This window comes from Taudactylus pleione, unplaced genomic scaffold (assembly GCF_031769625.1).
Source record: "Taudactylus pleione unplaced genomic scaffold, aTauple2 ptg000757l, whole genome shotgun sequence".
NCBI lineage: Eukaryota > Metazoa > Chordata > Amphibia > Anura > Myobatrachidae > Taudactylus > Taudactylus pleione.
This window is the reverse complement of record NW_028285159.1, coordinates 3,325,001-3,348,167: the sequence shown is the minus strand read 5'-3', so window position 1 is coordinate 3,348,167 and position 23,167 is coordinate 3,325,001. Positions and strand designations below refer to the sequence as shown.

Genomic DNA, 23,167 nt, shown 5'->3' with positions numbered 1-23,167 from the left:
CCAGATCCTATGGACCCTATGGAAAGTGAAGAAGAAACGTAAAAAAACTGGCTGCTTTTGCATGTAGCCCACAAATGCTAAATAGCTTTATTTTTACACTGCAATTTAGATAGAAGGTTGTACACACCTCTCCCAAATCTAACTCTCTCTGTATATTTTATACCTGCCCCACTTGCAGTGCAGCATGGTTTTACCAAGATGCAGTTACTTGCTCTTTTTTACTCTATTCCCAACTCTGAATCAGGCCCATAATTGATTATTTATTACGAATTACTTATATAGCACACACATATTCCGCAGCGCTTTACAGAGAATATTTGTCCATTCACATCAGTCCCTGCCCCAGTGAAGCTTACAATCTAAATTCCCTAACATAGGGTGCCCAACCCTGATCACTACCCAGGTTGGAGCAGTTTCCACTGTCAATAAGCCTGGGTTGATGTGCGTTCCTGTGCAGAAAAACAGGTTTTTCAAGCTAGTGGATAAGGGACATCACACTACATTGAAATTAGGTACATACCTACAGATGTTTGTAAAGAACCAGAAAAAAAATAAAATGGGAAGAGGGATTTACATAAATTGAGGTCACTTTATTAGGTGCATCTGGGCCTGATTCAGAAATGGACGCAATAGCGATATTTACACAGATCGAGCTATTGTTTGCCAGTGCGCATGCGTATAGGTCACAGTGCGCACACACATGCGCTCTCGATTGGTTTGAGATTATGTTCGCACAGAGGATTCACTCGCAAAGTGAGTGATAGGAAGTAAGCGTTTGGGGGTAGTAATGAAAGGTGGTCAGAAAAACGCAGGCGTGTCTCTCCATTTGAACACCGTTACATGGGCGAGCATAAATTAACTCTTGAGAACTCCTATGCAGCATGCAGCCCAAGCCCCCTCCCCAATATATTTGTGTATACAAATGCGCCATAGTTCATTGTGGTTGATCGCTGCACAAACGTCTCCCCAAGTCATGCCTCGATACGCTATGGCACGTCCCCGATCGTGGGAGTGAGTCTCCATTATGTCCTATGGAGGCGCAAATGCGCGTCTCCGAACGCGGGAATCCGTCTCACGAGACGCTGCGCTATGGACAAAGTAGTAGCTGGGCAGATTTGTATATAAAGGCCGAGACTCCTGCTTGGTATTGCACCCCACCCATCTGCCCTTAGGTGCTTTTAGTGATTTGCACAGGTTCCTACATTGCTGTCTACATAATAGAATGGGCACTATGGGTAAGTCCTGGATAAATTGACATAATGTGTTGCTATTAGGGATGTTAGGGACGCATCTTATGGGGTTCACCTTGATGTGGTGGGATGGGCAAACATATTTGGCCACACTTGTACCAAGAACCTCACTAATACTCCATTTTAATTGTAGAGTTTATCAGGATTATTTTGACTATCATTGTTAGTACTCAGAGTGTGTACCTGTATTTTTTGTCCACTGCATTGTACTACAAGTCTCAGCATGGTAACACCTCTTATTATGTTTAGAGGGTGTGCAATCCAAACCCCCTCTCCCTTTGCAGCATGAGAGTACTCTGCGTATTGAGAGTGGCAGTCTGCCGTTGGCCAGACCTGCCGCAAGGGCAAAATGGCCGCTCGATGTGTGTCGATGTTAGCAATATTTACGCAGATAAGCGACGTTGTACACATGTGAAGGCAGCTGTGGGTGTCCTTATGCTGGAGTAAGCTTTGGAACGATTAACATATCACATCATCCATATCGCTCAGGGAGAACACGCATTCACGTTCGTGGTTAGCAACGTAGTCCCATCAGATGGGACGATGTCGCTGACGACGGCATGCAGTTGAATGCAGGATGGAAGTGTATATCAAACGGCCGTACAGCAGATCATGCAGAGTGTAAGGCCTTAGTGTTAAAGAAAAAAAAAAAGATACTGGCTATACTTGTTCGAGTTTTTCAGTTCCTTTTATATTTTTGGAGGCGCATATGAAAGTACTACAGTATCTATTATTCCTGATGCTCTGTGCATAATTACAATTATTGGAAAATGCTCCAGTTAAAACCAAGATCAACAACACAGTTCTGCAAAATTTAAGGCATTGAAAGCTTTTTTAATAATACTTTTATATTCTTAATTATACTTCTGTGTACATCAAGAAATGGTATAATAAAAAAAATTACCACATCATATGGTTAATTACATACTTTTACATACATTAAGAAAAAAACAAGTTTAATTGTTTTTGACATTTATTGTGAAATACGATGTGTAGATGATATCACTATTTTTGTCTTAATTACATAATAAAACAACAATAAAATCAAATAATAGAAACAAAACCATAATTATTGAAAAAATCTTTAATATCTTGCTATTTTTATCTTCAAACTTCGTTTTGTCGCTTTTCGCTTATAAGCTTTTTCTGTGTCGTCTCTGTGTATCATCCAGCAGTAGTCAGCCATCATGCCAACGTCCCAACGACCCTGGTATCTTCTTTTCTACATCTTTAACGTCTTGGTGGAACCGTTCACCCTGTTCTTCACTGTAGTCTCCGAGATTATTCGGCAATTGCTCAATATGGGAATTAAAAAATAGACCTTTAAACTCATATTGCAGCCAAGGTTTCTGTAACTATTAAGCATTTCCCTGACAATTTCTTTGTAGTTTGGATCCTTGACATTGCCTAAAAATGTTTAAATCACTTGTACTGTATGAGTGGTGTGTGTGTGTGGGTGCATGTGTGTGTATGTGGTGGTAGGCAGGGTTTAAAATGAGCCGACACAGGGCAAAAAACTGTGTTGCACCTTCGCCAGCTCACCTTGTAGTTGTAGTTTTTGTGTGTGTGTGTGCAATGTTCCTTTAGACCAGGAGTGGGGAAACTTTTTCTGCCGAGGGCCATTTTGATATATAGAACATTATTTGCGGGCCCGGTGCAGGCCACGCCCCCTTCATGTGATGTCAAGGGGGCGTGACCACACAAGTGGACGTGACAATCTCCGGTCATTACAGCAATGCTCAGAGCATCCCGAGGATGCTCCGGGGAGCTGTAAGGGCAGCAGTGTGACCGTCTGAAGCGTCCCAAGGATGCTCCAGGCTACACTGCTGCATAGATTCTGGCTGCAGAGTGCCATTCTAGGCACCCTGCTAGCCAGATGAGGCTAGCATAAAAAAACCCGAGAGCCAGACCAAATTATTCCGGGGGCCAACACTATATGTAGGCAGAATACATTACTTTAAAGAATATTTTAAAAAAAATTACATTCATAAATACACGTTTTGCAGAAAAACGTGATGTGATATGCAAAATAGGGAGTCATTTTCGTGTTCAGAAGCCAAAAATCTATAAGTATCACATAAATTCGTTAAAAAAGCTTTTTCATCGCAGACCTGTGCAATTATTCTTTATTTGTAGCATGTGTGTTTATACAAGAATATCAAATGTATTTATTTATATACATTATATGCACATGTCTTATTATATCAAGGTCAATATAAATTGTGTGGCTATTTAGCATACTAGATTTGTATTTGTTTATTATATACTAGCTGGGATACCAGGCATTGCCCAGGTTGAAGACTGGACCATGAACTACACTAGCAGCCCTCATTTTTTTACATTGTCCTTGCCTATAACCTGGATAGCTATGCAAATTAGGAGTAAATTACCGTGCAGACAGGCATATTCTAATACCATTTGGAATGGGGTATATACGGAGCTGACTGACTTACAGAACAGATATCAGCATAGCTTACCGAGATTCAGAAATCACTGCATTCAGTTGTGGACGCATATGCTATCGCAGCTGCTAACGTTAGCAGCTATGATAGCTGAAATATGGTAATGCAGCAGGAGCCGTTACTCCTCCTGCATACATTACTGATCCCAGTTGCGTCTAATGACACAGCATCGAATCATCTGGGATCCCTTTGGCGGCTGAGTGACCATGGGGTCACACAAAACAGCCGCCGATGAGTAAAAGAGGCCAGGAAATCTCTGTCTGCCGACGGAAATCCTAGCCTCTGCAATCCTGCCAAATCGTTTTGGGAAATGGAGGCCCTCGCTGATTGCTCCTCGTCCATAAAAGGCAGCAGACTGTCAGTCACTGAGTCTGCATGCAGGATCGCAGACCCGTACTGCACATGCATAGTACGGGTCAGTCACATGCATACTTTCCTGATAATTGGGTATCTGCCAGATACCGCTCACTGTGCTCGCAACTGAATTACCCCTTGAAATCACTCTGCAGACCAACATTAGAGACCATGTCTAGCAGGGCTGCCATCAGAAGGGGAATGCCAGGTCTCGTTGAATGTACAGAAGTTGGCCTGAGATCAACCTCCCCTGATGTTTGCAATCGCTCTACGCAAAGTTTTTCCAGGATCAAAGATTGTGGATTGATCATGCTGTCTGCCACAGTCCAAAAGTATTGAGTGCTGAGCTGTTCATGAGCCTGCCAGAGTGTGTATGAAGCCAGTCCCCCAAAACCTGTTTTATGGGATTGTGTGACAGTGTGTGGCCCTAGCAAAGTTCAGAACTAAGCGAAAACCATATCCTGGTGAAATTACACCACTATGCCAAATTTAGTGGAGTTAAGTACAAAACTCTGGCAGTGCATAGAGGGCAAAAGACACACACAAATTTCACACTGATTATATAAGATTATATATATATATATATATATATATATAGCATATCCTGACATTACTATATGTATCTGCCATCTCAGAATTTTTTCTGATTTTTATTAGCGCAGTTCCTGATTATTAGATATACTAGTGTAATAAAAAGAAAAAAAATGTAGTGGCATGATTATGGTCCCATAACAAATAATAGATCATCAACGTAACTGCCAAAGAGCACCAGGGAAACCACAAACTCATTCCGTACACATATTAGGACACATATTGCTCCTTTTAAAAATTAGCATTCGTTGGGAGCACAGTGGGTTCCTATCGAAATCACCAAGACATGTAAAAAATTAGCGTCCTCAAAAGAAAATAGTTATCTTATTCAAAATTTCACTGAAAGTATCCAAGTGATCTTTGAGTCTGGAAGGGTACGTTTATACAGTGTTCAGTTTAATGCTATTTAAAGTTTTCATGTTTTATGTTTCTCTATTAATAGAGGAGTCACAAAGGTGGTGTCTTATGGTTTTCCTTGTCTTAGGACATTTAATGAGAGAACACCTTTTTATTAGGGATGTGCAGGCTCGGTTCTACTCGGTTCCGTTCGGTTCTTTTTACCGAATCTTATTGGCTATCCAAAACTCGTGACAGCTGAAACCCAATAAGATCCGGTAAAAAGAACCGAACGGAACCGAGTAGAACCGAGCCTGCACATCCCTACTTTTTATATATTGAGGACAAGAGCCGATTCAATACGCTAGTGGAGAGTCTGATTATAATGAATATCTTGTGGGAGTGGTTTCTTATAGGATTGCATTTCTACATTCAGCACAGGAGAGCACAGTTATGCGAGTCAAATTTACACACATATTATATGTACACATATATATACATGCATACACACACATTCCACCATGAGGTCCAACCGGGACCATAACCACTCCATTAGGCGTCCTAGACCAATTGCCACCCCTCTGTGAAGTTTTCATCCAAATCCATCCAGTGGAAAGCCCAGAACAGGCTCCCCAGGTCAAAGTTCTGCCCAGCATTCCAGGGTCAAAGTTCTGCCCAGTGTACAACGGGAGGTCCAATCGGGAACTCAACCCACTAGTATGTCTTCTGGGATCCAATGTTACCTCTCTGTGAAGTTTTCATCCAAATTATGTGATGTAGTCCAAATCCATCCAATGAAAGGCCCTGAACAACCTCCCAAGGACAAAGTTCTGCCCGGCACACTCCACCGTGAGGTCCACATCCTGACGATCGGCATGACAGCTGCCGAAATTCCTGGTGCCGGAATCCCGATCACCAAAAAAAGACCGGCGACAGAATCCAGACAGCACTGCGGATGCTGAAGCCAGAATCACAGCAGCCATCATCCCGATTGTAAGGACACAGAGGATAGGTAAGTAGCAGCTGCGCGCTTTGGTTAGGCACCCCCCTGGGAGTGTTAGGGATATATGCTGCGGGGAGGAGAGGTTAGGCACCACCGGTGGGGAGGTTAGGGTCAGGCATGACCTCGGGAGGGTTAGGTTTACGGAGCGGGGAGGGGGGGGTTAAGTTTAGTCACCTCCCAGGGGGACTTCGGGTTAGGCACCACCAAGGGAGGGTTAGAGGGCGGACAGTGGTAGGGTTAGACTACTTACCTTCTTCTGGCGGGATCTCTCCTCATTAGGATTCCGCTGTCTGTATTTTCTCCAGGGCGCCGGGATATCATACCCAACCCATAATATAAATTTTATATATATATATATATATATATATATATATATATATGGTAGGTGGATACATAAGATTAGTAAACCTTGTTGCCAAGGGACTTAACGACCACCTAAGTTTGAGTAAGTTTGTAGGAATTTCTGGTCATTTATACACACATACATACTCTTATTATTTTTGTCGGTAACTTGTATGATATGAATGCTGCATCAAATACTTCACGATTACCCTCTTTATTACATACTACAGTATAATAGAGTCCGATTTGTGGTACATAACCAGCAGTGTAGTCAGGAAATTATGTATCTATTTATTATTCTGCTGTTTGTATACATCCATGGTAAAATTTATTGGCATATGATACCTGCAAACCAGTCTGTGCTCAATTATGGGCTGCTTGTTTTGCACACATAGGCCCGTATTCAATTAGAAGCGAAAAGTAGGAAACTTGCCTCTTGTACTTTCCTCCGTATTCACATGTTTGGGATGCAAATTCGTGGCATGCATGTCCCCGCGATTTGCCCTATTCAATAACAGAACAGGCGAAAACGCAAATAGGCTGAAAGTACTAAAAAGATTGGGGGAATCATTCAGTACCCCAAAATAAGACGCACTGACACTGGAAATCAAAATGTAAACCATTAGCCCTAATAAAGGAACTTTTCCACCTGTTTCAGTGCTTTGAGTTTCAGATTAAGCGAAAATGTCCTGGAATTTAATTTGTAGATAAGACTCAAACAGGCGAAAAGTGGCAATAGGCCAATTTAGGCTTTTCGCGGCTAATTGAATCCGACCCATAGTGATTATACCTTTATATATGCTTATATTTCATGGCTCATATTGTGTCCTGTTTTACTATATTGCTAGGATTAGTCACTTATGACTTATCAGGCGCGATGACGTAATTTCCTATCTCTCCGAGTGTCCAGTCCCGATTCTGGGGGACATCGTTCACGTGGTGCACAGGGCACTTTTTGCGGGTACAAACTTTCGCACAAAAGTGCTCATCCTGCAATCCTATTGCTGAAGTTTTTACATGTGCGAAAACTCCACTGACAAAACCGGCAAACTGTTTTCACCACCTCAGAGCAGGTGAAAAGTTGTGCAAAACCCCTATTTTTGTTTAAAAATGTAGGAACTTGGTTCGGAAACCCTTGCATATCCCCTATAATGATAAATTAGGCAAAATAATGTTTTAATTACTTAATTTGACCAATAATGACATGTCAATTGTGGGGTGAAAAAATTAAAAGTGTTGGAAAATATGTTTAAAAGTAGTGGGTCATGTATTTTTGGGGGCTATATGGATGGGACATGTGTTTTAAACATTGCAGGTGTCTGCACCTGGTGTATTTATAAAAAAAAATTAAAAGTGCATTTTTTTGTACTCAAAAATATGCTTGCACCCATTTTAATGTACCCCCAATTTAACTGCAGCATTTATTTTGTCAAAAATAAAAAATAGCTTTTTATCACTTTTCCACACCTCTGCAAATATGCATGAAACAGCCATTTGACACAATTTCACAAATTCTAAAATGATTACCTATTTTAAGGGGCACAAATTCATCTATATTTTTCGCTGGTTACGCCATGAACAGTTTTGCTGCAAAACCGTTTTTGCTTCTTTTGTAATAGGATAGTGCGAAAAACCGGAGCGCGCATAGACATACGATGCGAAAATATCGCACCAAAACACGCGAATTGTGCGGAAACTTCTACGCTGAGTTTTCACTTTTACGCGTCTAATTTAATTCCCCTTAAGTGTTTTGCCTTTTGTACAACAAAGAGTTGACACTAGCAATTATTTTTATGAAAGCTGCATAATTAATTACGGTTTTATTATTATTAGACCATCAAACATTGAAGTACTTTAAATGTAAACACTAGAAAACTCTGGTCTGGTGCAAAGTCTTTTTGGGGAGTGAAAAAGGACATGCACCCCTCACCACCACTTAAACGAATTGCAATAACCTTGCTCCTTAACATTTCATTTCTACACAAACTAGGAATGCAGATGCACAATTATTTTTCAAGTAATGTCCTCATTCTACCCATTTCCTCCTATTCTGTATCAACATATGTTCCTCTGTAAACATCTTGTTCCTTAACTCCTTCACGACTAAGGACTAGTGAGGCTCGTCTTAAGCAATTCAGAAATTCAAATGGGGTGGAAACTTAATTTAACCCCTCCCACCTTATAGTTGCTGTCTTTTCAACATGGAAGGCATCATCACATAAGTAGGCATAATGATGTCATTAAATCTTTATTTAAAGGCAAAAAAACTTCACTAATCTGGAAATAAGGGAGAGCGCATTAGAAATGCTCTACCTTCATGCTGGCATTTCCTGGTGTAGTGTGGTGTAGGCAGCACTTGCCAGCTCTACCGTGATTATCCATGTAGAAATCCTTGGGAGGTTGATACATAGAATAGTATAAGTTTAGGGGGGTTTGTTTAGAGATCCTTGTATGTCTAGGTTGGGAGTTAAGTATAGAGAGAGGGGAGACATAGGGAGAAAATGTCTTGTTCCTAGGTGTACATTTTTGTTTGGAATAACGGCAGGTGTGTGGAGTAATTCTGTAATAGTATTTGTTATATGATAACTTTGGTATGTAGTCAGGATCCCGGCGGTGACCATCCCAATGGTCACAATACCAGCAGGAGAATCCATACTGTCAAAATACAGACGAATCCTGATTGGAGTATTAGGTTTAGGGTTAGGCACTAGGGGGAGGGTTAGGCTGTGGAAGGGGACAGTTTGGGCTAGGCTGTGGAAGGGGACAGTTTGGGCTAGGCTGTGGAAGGGGACAGTTTGGGCTAGGCTGTGGAAGGGGACAGTTTGGGCTAGGCTGTGGAAGGGGACAGTTTGGGCTAGGCTGTGGAAGGGGACAGTTTGGGCTAGGCTGTGGAAGGGGACAGTTTGGGCTAGGCTGTGGAAGGGGACAGTTTGGGCTAGGCTGTGGAAGGGGACAGTTTGGGCTAGGCTGTAGAAGGGGACAGTTTGGGCTAGGCTGTGGAAGGGGACAGTTTGGGCTAAGCTGTGGTTGGGGACGGTTACGGTTAGGCTGCTGAAGGGGACAATTTGGGCTAGGCTGCCGGAGGGTTGGGTTAGGGTTAGAATACTCATTAAATTTCATTCAGGATTTTGCCCGTTGGGTTTCCACTGCCGATATTGTGACAGTCGGAATGGTTACCGCCAGTATATCGTACCCAACCCCATAGATTTATAGCAGCGGGGGTATGCATATGGATCGTCCAATCTAAAGTTGTGAGTTGTGCCATCTCCTAACTCAAAGTATGGAGTTCAGTTTTGTTTAGTCTGTCACTTCAAACTCAGTGATATCCTGGCTTTATGCCATGTGGGCCTGAATGGCGACTTCAGGAACTTGTTTTTATTATTCTTATGCTATATGTCTTTTTTTTATGCTTTTTTTATACAAGGATAGTAATCGCTTACCCACACCCACTGGTCCGCTGAATTGTTATACCCATTTATCGATTTATTTCTGAATCTTTAATTTTTGTATATACTTGCTAGAGAAGACACTGAAATGATACTCTCATCTTGATTTGAAGCCAAGGTTCTCTGTTGTTACATGTCATTTTTCATGTCTGCCATGTTTATCGGTTTTGTTAATTTTACTTTCCTGGGGGCGTACATTTTTCAAATCTTTAATAAAATTTACGCAATTGGTATAAAAAACAATGCTCTACCTTCTAAATCCTGGCAACCCTAGACTCGGGGGTACCCTTGTTTGAAAGTGGGATGTCACTAAGATGTTGGGCGTGATTCAGAGTTGTACGCTAATCCTGTCAAAAACTGCAAGTTTTTACGCAGCTGCTCTGCGAAAATATGCAAATTTCGCAGTTGCCAGGAGATGTATTGAGCCGCCAACCTGCGGCATTGCAAATAAAAGCATCTGCGTAAAATGTTGCAGCATCGGTCGCAGACCAGTCCATCATCGGACTTCTGAGTAACCATATAGCTACTCAGAATGGACCAGGGAACTAAGACGCTTTCAACAGTGAAGCAGGGTACATAGATGCAGTCGCTGGATTTGACATTCCTATAAAACTAGTTGCAACATGCCTGCATATATTTAACCACCCCTCCACTACCACCCACAAATGGCCCATAACTGACAATCTCTCCGTCTAAATGCTCTCTGAGATCAACATTGTAGGGGCATCAGGACAAATGCACTGTACAACTTAGACGCAAGCACTGTAATAAAAACATATGCCAACTGCGTATATATCAGCATAGCATACAACTATAAATCAGGCACATTATTCTCTGGTGATAATGATCTGAGAAGTGCAGGGTATTCCCTGGTGATCTCCCATGAAGGATCCAAGGATACAGGAATCCTCTCCTATCCTGCCCTTAAGCAGAGTCTCCTCTTTCGAATGGTATGGCTACTTTGTGGGAATTGTCTAGTGATCACCAGACAATATCAATCTGCATTGCAGAAATACCAGTAGAGGCGGTGGATAGGGGGGGCACTTAAACATTCGGGGACTAAATTTCAAATAATGACCCCTTTAGTATTTAATAACACTCTACACTACAGAAAGAGTTAAAAAGTCCAGAGATGGAGGGATCTAAAGCCCAGACCTCCCCCATAATGAGTAAAACAAGATTCCCCTCATTTGATGCAATAAGCAGTGCTGTAACTAGGGCAGGCAAGCTGGGCGCGTGCCATGGGCACCGTGGCAGGCCCAGCAGAGGGGAGGGCGCCGCCGGCCAGGACATCGTACCCGCACCTCCCCCCCCCACCACCATTGCACTCGGTCCGGACTGTGTGAAGACTACTGAACAAGTAGGCAAGTGTGCCTGCTTGTGATGCTGGGTACTGAAGGGGGAGCTGCAGCAGAAGTGCGTAGGCCCTCCCAGGCAGTGTTGCCATTCAGAGCTGCCCGTCGGAGGCCAGGATGATTCTCATTTCCCAATGCTGTCTCTGCTCCGGACCAGCCACTGCAGCCAAATATTTATTTTTCTTGTTGGAAGTGGGGAGGGGGGGTCGGACTGATGAGGAGAGGGGGGGGGGTGACTTTCAATTGATGTCAGCCATGTTTTTACTTGGCTGGCTGCATTTGTGTGAAAGGTGTGTGTCTATGTCTGTGTCAGTGAGTATGTGTATGTGTGTCAGTGTGTGTGTGTGTATCTGTGTCAGTGTGCGTATGTGTATCTGTGTCAGTGTGCATATGTATGTCAGTGTGCGTATGTGTGTCACAGTGTGTGTGTCTGTATCAGTGTGTGTGTGTGTGTGTGTGTATCTGTGATGGTGTGGCTGAGAGACAACACAGAGGGAGGGAGGGAGGAGGTGATGGTGTGGGCTGTGAGACTATATGCGGGGGAGAGATGATGGTGTGCTGAGAGACTACGCAGGGAGTGAGGTGATGATGTGCTGAGACGCTGCGGGGGGGAGGCAATGGTGTGCTAAGATGACGCAGGGGGGTAGGTGGTGGTGTGACAGAGACGACGCAGGGGGGAGGTGATGGTGTGCTGAGAGACGGCATAGGGAGAAGAGATGATGGTGTGCTGAGAAACGATGCAGGGGGGGCAGGTGGTGGTGTGGCTGAGGCACGACACGGGGGAGGTGATGGTGTGCTTAGAGACGACTTAGGGAGAGGAGATGATGGTGTGCTGAGAGACGACGCAGGGGGGTAGGCGGTGGTGTGGCTGAGAGACGACGCAGGGGGGAGGTGATGGTGTGCTGAGAGACGACGCAAGGGGGAGGCAAAAGTGTGGCTGAGAGACGACGCAGGGAGGGAGGTGATGATGTGCTGAGAGACGACGCAGGGGGAGATTGTGTGGCTGAGAGACGCAGGGGGAAGGAAGCTACACAGGGGGAAGGAGTCTCGTTGAATCGCTGTTGTATGATGATGACCTTGTTAATATTCTTACACAAACAGGCACCTTACGGACGATGGTACATGCCCATTTGGTATGTGGCCACACCCACTTTTGCCATGCGCCTACGGTACGCAACATTTTTTTGTGTGTGTGTGGGGGGAGAGCGGCGGGGAATCAGTATGTAATACCGCCGGTATTACAGGCAGAGTTCCCGGCAGCGGAAGCCCGACAGCGCTGGAAATCCCGATCGTCGATAGGTAAGTATTGACTAACCTGACCCCCTAACCCTCCTTAGGGGTGCCTAACCCTAACCACCCCCCATTCCCCGAAGCCTAACCCCAAGTCCCCCGGGGGGGTGCCTAACCCCAAGTCCCCCGGGGGGGGTGCCTAACCCCAAGTCCCCCGGGGGGGTGCCTAACCCCAAGTCCCCCGGGGGGGTGCCTAACCCCATGTCCCCCCCCGGGGGGTGCCTAACCCTAGCCCTCCCTCCCCCTAGCCTGACCCTAACCCTCCCGGGGGGGTGCCTAACCCTAAGTCTCCTCCCAGTGCCCTAAACCTAACCCTCCCCCCCGTGGCTGTCCGCTCGCGGCGCCTGGTATCCCTTCGATCGGGATGCTGGGCGACGGTCTCCCGGCGTCGGGGAAATGTCAGACATCTACATATCCCTCGCCGGGATATTACAGTCGGGATTGTATACCCTCGGCGGAGTCATTCTTAAACTTGCCCTGGGCTCAAAAAACCATAGTTACGCCACTGGCAATAAGTTTTCTATTTAGCAGAAATGTAAGTCTTGTTGGGCTACCATATTATTCATACACACTTTATGCATTTCAAACCCATACTGTACATAAAGAGAAAAAAATATGAGATATGGTAAGAACTTACCCTTGTTATCTCTATTTCTACGAAGTCCATAGGGTTCCACAGGATACCATGGGGGTATAGGTGACGACGTCAGTCTTCAGGCACCACAGAGTTAAAGTTTTCAGCCTCCCAGGATGCATCTGGGTCCCTCTCCTATACCCCGCCCCCGGGCCAAGGCACCTCAGTTACGTCACAAGCCATAGGCCGGAGGAGGAGAAGAAAGAGAGAGAAGAAAAATCTGGACACTCACAAGAATCACATTCTCACCATAGGGAGACGAAAAAAACGGTGACCAGAATAAAGCCCATCTGCAGTACAGGTGCGACAGGGCGGGAGTCCTGTGGAACCCTATGGACTTCGTAGAAATAGAGATAACAAGGGTAAGTTCTTACCATATCTCATATTTTCTACTTCAGGGTCCATAGGGTATCCACAGGATACCTTGGGGATGTCCCAAAGCAGTATCCTTTAAGGATGGGGACGCTCCTGTGCTGAGAGGAGAATCCGCCGCCCGAAAGAAGCATCCTGAGAGGCAAAGGTGTCAAAAGCGTAATACCTCACAAAGGTATGGACAGAAGACTACATAGCAGCCTTGCAGAACTGAACTGCAGAGGCACCACGTCTAGCTGCCCACAAAGGATCCACAGACCTAGTGGATTGAGCCCTCACCAAGGAGGGAACTGGAAGACCTTCATGAAGATAAGCTTCTGAAATTGCCATACGAATCCAGCCTGCCAAAGTCTACTTTGAAGCAGGCCAACCCTTTTTACGGAAGCCATAGAGGACAAACAAGGCGTCCGACTTCCTAAAAGAAGAAGTGCGGTCAACATAAATTCTCAATGCCGGCACAACATCCCAAGTGGCGTCACCCCCTGAAAGTCCAGGTGAATTGAAAGCCGGCACAACAATTTCTTCATTGATATGAAAACTGGATACCACTTCGGGAAGGAATCCCGGACGAGTGCGAAGCACCGCCCTATTCCTATGAAAAATCAGAAAAGGGGGTCTACAATAGAGAACCCCTAAATCCGAAACCCTTCTGGCCGAGGCAATGGCCAGAAGAAATATGGTTTTAGCTGTAAGCTATTTAAAGTCCACTGAGTCCAGTGGTTCAAATGGCGGTCCATGGAGAACTCTCAGGACAACAGCCCAATTCCAAGGCGCCACCGGTGGAACAAAAGATGGCTGAATGCGAAGAACACCTCGCATAAAGGTGTGCACATCAGAGAGCGCAGCAATCCTACGATGAAACCAGACAGGGCAGACACCTGCACTTTCAGAGAAGCCAGGCGAAGCCCATGATCCAGTCCAGCCTGTAGGAAAGCCAACAACCTAGACAGGCGGAACTCCCTAAGGGAATATCCTTTAGGTCTACACTACCGGAAGAAAGTATGCCACACACGATGGTAGATTCTTGCCGAGGAAGGTTTACGAGCTCTTAGTATGGTTTGCACCACGGAGCCAGAAAAACCCTCTGGACCTTAGCATGACCGTTTCAACAGCCACACCGAGTCAGGTCCGGGTGAAGACAAGGACCCTGTGACAGCAGATTCGGTCGTAATGGTAACCTCAGAGGAACGTCTACTGACAGACTCTGGAGGTCGGAGAACCAGTGCCATCTGGGCCACTCGGGAGCTATCAACAATAGCGTACCTCCTTCTTGATTTGAATTTCCGTATTACCCGCGGAAGAAGGGAAAACAGAGGGAAAAGGTAGGCAAACTGGAACGTCTACTGGACGGACAGGGCATACACCAGAGACGCCTTTTCGTCTCTTGTTCGAGACCCGTACACCGGCAACTTGTTGTTGTGCCGGGACGTCATGAGGTCTATCTCTGGAAGACCCCACTTGTCCACCAGACTCTGAAAGACGTCCTGGTGTAACGACCACTCTCCCGGATGCACGTCCTGCCTGCTGAGAAAATCCGCTTCCCAGTTGAGGACTCCCGGGATGAACACTGCTGATAATGCTGGGAGATTGAGGTGGGTCGTCTGCAAACACCAGGTTAGAGACAGGCGAACGTCCGGAGTGAGCCCCATCGTCTGGGACTTGAGACACTGAGGCAATCCATTCCATCAGGACAGGATCAATAGCAGCAGAGGTCTGGAGAGAAATTGGGCGTACTCCACCATGTCGAATACCGACACCATTGAGCCCAATAACCTCATTGCCGAGTGTATCGACACTCGACGACACTGCAGACAACTGCGCACCCTCAACTACAAAGCAAGGATCTTTTCCTCCGTCACAAAGATCCACTGCTGCCTGGAGTCCAATAAGGCCCCGAGGCGCAGGATCCTCTGAGACGGGGTGAGAGTGGACCTCTGCCAGTTTGTCAACCAGCCATGACGTTGCAGTACCGCAATCGAAAGATCCAGATGGTGTAAAAGAAGCTCTGGAGACCCAGCTATCAAAAGGAGGTCGTCCAGATAAGGCAACAGTCGGACTCCCTGCGTCCGCAGGAGAGCCACCATGACCGCCATGACCTTGGTGAATACCCGTGGAGCAGTCACCAGGCCAAAAGGCAGTGCCCGGAACTGGACATGTTCGTTGCAGATTGCCAATCTGAGGAACTGCTGATGGCACAAAAGAATAGGGACATGCAGGTAAGCATCCTGGATGTCCAATGACACCATGTAGTCCCCAGGTTCCAGTGCCAGAATAATGGACCGCAGGGTCTCCATCCGAAACAGAGGCACCCTCAAGGACTTGTTAAGGGCCTTTAGGAGTATTGAACGGAAAGACCCATTGGGTTTGTGCACCAAAAATAAAATGGAATAGAAACCCAGGCCCCTCTGGGAAATTGGAACATGCACTGAAACTCCGGCCTGGAGCATAGTGTGCAAAACCTTCCGCAGTTCCGAGGCTTTGCTCCGGTCTAGCGGAAGGCCTGTGGTAAAGAACCGGGATGGAGGCCTGTGCCGAAAGGAGAGGGCATACCCGTGAGAGACCACCTCCTGAACCCAAGTATCTGTCGTAGACCTCGACCAGCACTGGGCGAACTGAAGCAGGCGCCCCCCACTTTGGGGTCCCCCATAGGGAGGCCTGTACCGTCAGGCCGCAGGTTTGTTATCTGACCTAGGAGTCGGACGTCTGGTACTCCAGACCTGTTTCTTGGGCATGTACAATTTCTTGGTCCCAGCCTGCCGTGGAAAGGACTGTACTTTAGGCCTACCTTGGGCCTTGTGAGGCCGAAAGGACGACCCACCAGCACTAGAAGGAATCGTAGCAGAAGGAAGACATGCAGATTTTGCTGCTGCCAACGTAGCTACTATTTCGTCCAGATCTGGACCAAATAGTACCTGTCCAGACCTTCTAATCCCTTTTTGGAATCCGCGTCCGCTTTCCAAGAACGCAACCATAAAGTGCGACGAGCAGCCATGGCTGCAGAGGAGATCCTAGAGGTGAGCATACAAATATCTAAGGCCGCTTCATTAATGTAAGTGGCCGAGTCTCGGAGATTGCCCACCAACTCGGTCTGTTCAGCCGAACAGTCAGAGTCCAAAGACGCCTCCAAATTATCCGCCCAGCGCTCCACAGCTCTGGCTACCCAACACACGGCCAGAGCCGGTCTGGATGCTTCCCTGCAAGGGAATAAACGGATTTGAGGCAGATCTCCACCTTGCGGTCAGTGACATCCTTCAAGGATGACATCGAAGGCATAGGCAACGTGGCACTTTTGACTAGGCGTGTGACATGTGAATCCACTTGCGTAGGGGATTCCCACTTAGAAACATAATAGACCGCAAACGGATAAGCCACGGCTAAGCGCCTCTGGGGCTGAAACCGTTTACCTGGACTTTTCCACGCCTCCTCTAAATGATCCACTAATTGATCAGAAAGAGGGAACACCGTAGCCTCACCCTTAATATCCTTAAAAAGGCATATATGAATGTGGCCACCGAAGGATCAATATCCTCAATAACTAAAGCCGAGCAGACCGCTCGAATAAGACTAGGGATATACACCTTGGACTTAGCGTCCGGCTCTTTGGTACGGAGAGGTTCTTGGTCAGATAGATCCAGAATCTCCCCATCATCTGACATCTCATCGTCATTCCCATAAGGAGCAGATAAAGACGCCACCGGCCGTTTATGAGGCCGCAACACAGACTCCCCCTGTAAAACATCGGACAAATGCTGAACCGATGTAGTTAGAGTATTAACCCACGCAGGCTCCGGAGAAACCTGGGAAGGGACAGGGAGACTGTGGGGTACCATCAATTGTCTCGGGAACTCCCGCATGGGTGACGACACCACTGACCGCTGGGACAAACCCGTCTGGGTAAACGCAGGTGGCGGAGCTAGCTGGCCCACAAGGGTTTTAAGCGCCTTTGCGAAACAAGCCCAGGGAGGTTCCTGTACCGGGACCGTGACCATAATCGGCCGTGACAGTGCCAGGCACTGGGGACATAACCCCTCCGCGTTACCCTCCCCCTCCGCTATTGGTACCTTACATTTAGTACACATGAGCTGGAGAGGAAAGTCAGTCTCAGACATGATGGTAAGTATGTGACACTCACACCTATACGTATTGGTATAGTGTGAATAACACCCTGCACACCGCGCACCACAAGGGCTTTGAGCAGAGCAAGATCAGGGATAGTAATAAGGCTGACAGTAGAAAGTGAAAGTACAGACAGCAGGCTAGCAGAATAGTCCAGAAGAAACAAATCCCTGCACTATTAGCTCTGGTTCTCAACTACTCAGACCCTCAGGCTGGTAGGACTCAGCGCTGCATACACTGACCTGTGACAAAAAGTGGAGAGATGCTGGGGGACCCAGACCGCAATGCCACCGCTTACAGGCTTCCAGCAGCGTTCACCATGCTTCAAAGATGGCCACCGAGGAGCAGAGGATGAAGGAGGCCGGCCTGGGGGAGGAGCGCTGACACACTATGGCCAATCAGACAGAGCAGAGAGGCTGTGTGCAGCAGGGGAGGCATCGGCTGTGAGACAGGGAAAGCGCGCTCCCCTGGCATGCATTTAACCCCTGGGACGCCGCAGCGCATGCTGCTCAGCAGCGGCCCGCTGTCCCAGGGGGTAGTGGAAGCGCCGGTTGGTCGCCTGGCTCCACGCTGCAGCCAGTCCCCAGGGAGCCCCCTGCCTGGGGACTCAGGACCATGTGACCAGCGGGGACCCACCACGGGACCCCGCTGCTTACCTGCTATCCCCTGGGATCCGGCCATGGTCCAAGACATCTGGGGGCACCGCTAGCCGTGACCCCAGATGTCTACCAGCATCCCCGGATCAGTACCGGCGTTCTGGTACCGGCGGGGTGTAGGGGAGACGGCATGGACGTCAGTACTGACTGTCCATGCTGTACTCCCAGATGTGCAGCCAGCGCTGCCTTTAAAAGAAACTTCAGGGGCTCTTCATAGCCCCCCTCTCCACAGTGCTTCCGACTCTGGTCAGGCACCGACGAAACTGAGATGCCTTGGCCCGGGGGCGGGGTATAGCAGAGGGACCCAGATGCATCCTGGGAGGCTGAAAACTTTTAACTCTGTGGTGCCTGAAGACTTACGTCATCACCTATACCCCCAAGGTATCCGGTGGATACCCTATGGACCCTGTAGAAGAAATGCATTATTTTCAAGTGCAGATTTTTTTCTGAATACTAAAGTGTAGAATCCATCTTTTTGCAGTTTAGGAAAGGAGAGTTCATGTCAAACCCAGAATCACAAAGTCCACTCTGAATGGAGTTTCGATCAAATGCTGATTTATTTATTTTTTTTTTAAACTCGAGCAACTATGCCACCATTTCATATAATAAGCAAGCAGCATTGCTGCTGCCACAAATGTTTCATGTATACTAAGAGAAACTACATGGAAGGGACATACAACTTGTGTTTAATGGGCGGAATTCAATTGTATTCGCGGCCCGCATCTCCCGTCTAAAGTGACAGGAGATCGCGGGCCGCTATGCAATTGTCCAAGATTTTCGTGCTGATCGCGCTCATAGAGATCAGGTTTAGCTGCGTAAAGCAGCTAAACCCGACCAAAGTGCTGGGCGCAATCGCGAAAAGTGATGTTTGGGCGCTCAAACATGTCACACTTCGCACATTTCAGCTCTCATCCCCCAGGGGCTGCGAGCTGAAATGTAGCGCTGGCAGCTCATCGTGCCCGACAGGAGCAAGAATTGAATAGCTCCGTCGGGCGCGATAGGGGCTAGAAAGAATTGAATTCCGTCCAATGAGTCATTACTGTCATCACAACTGGCTGGATTTGCCAGAAAAATCTATTTGTCATACAGTGGGAGAAAAAGAGAAATATAATATGTGAATATGTGCTATGCAAACAATTTTTCGTTTAAAATTAAATTTAGATTTGTTTTATATTTAAAAATGTTCATAATTTTGAAATTTACAATATATTAATCTGTGTGTTTCATGAAAAAATGTACCATGTGTAACATGTCAGATGGTGTCCCAGCATTCAAAGGTGCTGGATCACTGTGATAAGCTTCAAAATGCCTATAGGATTCACCAAACAGTACAAAATGATGTTGAAATAAAGTATACTAATAAACAGGATACATTATCTTGTTGAAAATTGTCAGTGAGATTGGTCAGAACCAGGATGCTTTCAGCAGGTTCATGGGACCCAGCTAACTAAGAGGGAGATGTAAGACGAGGGGGTAAGTGTTAATATCGCTGGTTATAGCACATTGTGACACTTACAATGAACATCGGCATGTAAAAAAGCAGATCGAGAAAATCACTTTGCTCTACATTATCTGCAGACATTTAACTATTTTGCCGTCGCACTTTTATGACATAGTTTTTTCACATATTGGCAGAATTACCTGCAGGTATGTGGACAAACCTACGTTGGCTACTGTGGACGTACGGCTGTGCACAACATCTTGCACTGTCTGCAAAATCTTGTACATGCTTTGTAGGGCCGCCCAAGAGGTAAGCCTCCTGCTGATGCGCTGCGGGTCTTGCTGGGTTCGCGGAGGGTGGAGTTTTCTCCCCCACTCTGCCGTCCCACATTTTAATACACCTAAGCATTATTGCTTCCTGTGCTGCCTCAGTAAGACCCAAATCAGGAAGAGCTATAACAGCACCTCTATAGTACATCTCCCCCTAGAGTAATAACCTCTTTCTAGTGATTTTGAAGTCAATGTAAATCAGTGACAGGTAATGCAAGTGTAAAGGAGAAATTATGTAATCAAAGTATAGGCAAGCTGTGACTCTCCCTCTTAATTCTTGATGTGGAAATACAAATACCAGCATGCACGGCAAGGCTGGCAGCAGTGGGAGCTACATGTGTCACCATGTTAAAGAAAAAGTAAATACCTTCACGTTCTTGCTGAAGACAAACATTCAATTCTTGTATCACTGCTCTGTCTATTGACGTCTGCACTTTCAGTTGATCCATTTCTTCTTCCAAATTCATTCTGTAAGAAAATCACATAATGGTCATTAAATCACTGCAAAGTGGCAATAAAACTTTAAGCACTGAACATGTAGAATATGAAATCCTTATGTTATTTACGTAGTGCAAGACATATTACAGATTATTGAACATGAAAAAAAAGGTATTTTAGCTATACCATATGGCTTAGAAGTTACCATTCAAAGAAAAAAATCCTCTAAAAGACTAAAACTGACTATGAATCAATTCTTCCCTTTATATTATTAACAGGGAATTAAGGAATGGTACTCTACATATTGCAATATAGGTTTAAGCTGGCCAACTGTGAAAGTTTTCCATCTGGCAAGTCCTACACTGTCCAATAGAAAACATAGCAATACTCTGCTTTTAAGAGCTAAAAAAAATCTTATGTTTAAAATCTGGGCGATCTTTAGTGTGGTAGGAAGCATTGTCACGATATTTAAGGGACAGGGAACGACTTCGGCAGTCTTAAACATAAATTTCAACATGTAAATACATGTGTGTGTGTGTGTGTGTGTGTGTGTGTGTATATATATATATATATATATATATATATATAAAAATAAATAAATACTGCGGCACTCCGGGATTTGCTTAAGTAAAATACAGTCAGGTGCATAAATATTGGGACATTGACCAAGTTTTCATATTTTGAACAAGATGTGCTTTAACTGCAGACTTTCAGATTTCATTTGAGGGTAATTACATCCAAATCAGGTGAACGGTGTAGGAATTACAACGGTTTCTATATGTGCCTCCCACTTTTTAAGGGGCCAAAAGTAATGGGACAAACTAAACAATCAAAAATCTAGCTTTCACTTTTTAATACTTTGTTGCAAATCCTTTGCAGGCAATTACAGCCTGAAGTCTGGAATGCATAGACATCACCAGACGCTGGTGATGCTCTGCCAGGCCTCTACTGCAAATGTCTTCAGTTCCTGCTTGTTCTTGGGGCATTTTCCCTTCAGTTTTGTCTTCATCTAGTGAAATGCATGCTCAATCGGATTCATGTCAGGGGATTGACTTGGCCATTGCATAACATTCCACTTTATAGCCTTAAAAAACTCTTTGGTTGCTTTTGCAGTATGCTTCGGGTCATTGTCCATCTGCACTGTGAAGCGCCGTCCAATGAGTTCTGAAGCATTTGACTGAATATGAGCATATAATATTGCCCGAAACACTTCAGAATTCATTCTGCTGTTTTTGTCAGCAGTCACATCATCAATAAATACAAGGGAACCAGTTCCATTGGCAGCCATACATGCCCACGCCATGACACTACCACCACCATGCTTCACGGATGAGGTGGTATGTTTTGGATCATGAGCAGTTCCTTTCCTTCTCATCACTCTGGTACAAGTTGATCTTTGTCTCATCTGTCCATAGGATGTTGTTCCAGAACTGTAATGGCTTTTTTAGATGTTGTTTGGCAAAATATAATCTGGTCTTCCTGTTTTTGTGGATCACCAATGGTTTACATCTTGTGGTGAACCCTCTATATTCACTCTTGTGAAGTCTTCTCTTGAATGTTGACTTTGACACATATACACCTACCTCCTGGAGAGTGTTCTTGATTTGACCAACTGTTGTGAAGGGGTTTTTCTTCACCAGGGAAATAATTCTGCTGTCATCCACCACAGTTGTTTTCCGTGGTCTTCCGGGTCTTTTGGTGTTGCTGAGCTCTCCGGTGCGTTCTTTCTTTTTAAGAATGTTCCAAACAGTTGATTTGGCCACACCTAATGTTTTTGCAATCTCTCTGATGGGTTTGTTTTCATTTTTCAGCCTAATGATGGCTTGCTTCACTGATAGTGACAGCTCTTTGGATCTCATATTGAGAGTCGACAGCAACTGATTCCAAATGCAAATGTCACATCTAGAATCAAGTCCAGACCTTTTACCTGCTTAATTGATAATGAAATAACGAAGGAAAAGCCCACACCTGTCCATGAAATAGCTTTTGAGTTGATAGTCCCATTACTTTTGGCCCCTTAAAAAGTGGGAGGCACATATAGAAACCGTTGTAATTCCTACACCGTTCACCTGATTTGTATGTAATTACCCTCTAATGAAATCTGAAAGTCTGCAGTTATAGCACATCTTGTCCGTTTCATTTGAAAGCCATTGTGGTGGTGCATAGAGGCCAAAATATTAAAATTCTGTCAATGTCCCAATATATATGCACCTGACTGTACGTATTAAAACATATCATATAACAAAAGCAACCAACATTTCGGGCTTCTGGACCTCTTTGTCAAGGTGTATAAACTCTAGGGTATCAATCCATCTTGCCTCTTGTTGTAAAAGTAGTCGACCACGATTGCCTCCCCTATGTTGTACTTTTATCTGGTCAATCATTTTATACTTGGTTGTAGATAGCCCATGCTTGTAGTCACGAAAGTGTCTTGCGACCGCCTGGTCGGACTACCACTAGCCACCGTCCCACTGTTCTGCCTCCGCCCACTCACTGTTTGCTGCTGAGCTCAGATAATGGACACTGTGCAGCGGCAGTAGCAGCTGCCAGAGACTCTGCAGGCAAATGCCCCGGCCGTGCCTGCCCCAAACCTCCGTTGGCCCTAGGGGGACTTGGATGCCCCTAGGCATTCCAAATGCCCTAGACATTTACTTAGTTTGCCTATGCCTTGGGCCGGCTCTGGATGAAGTAGACTACAAATCTACTGGAGCAAGTAAGGGGGTATTTAATCCAGAGTCTTATCCCAGAGTGT

At 45.7% G+C, this 23,167-nt stretch overlaps 1 protein-coding gene across 5 annotated transcripts in view; it reads right to left on the bottom strand.

Annotated features, from left to right (window-relative positions):
* The window catches only part of CNTLN (centlein), a 505,942-nt gene that overhangs the window by 197,133 nt on the left and 285,642 nt on the right, over positions 1-23,167 (bottom strand). For all 5 annotated transcript variants that reach the window (XM_088457338.1, XM_088457337.1, XM_088457336.1 and 2 more), the window contains exon 14: positions 20,345-20,445. In XM_088457338.1, the coding sequence (XP_088313464.1) occupies positions 20,345-20,445 (101 nt within the window). The remainder of the gene's footprint in view (positions 1-20,344; positions 20,446-23,167) is intronic.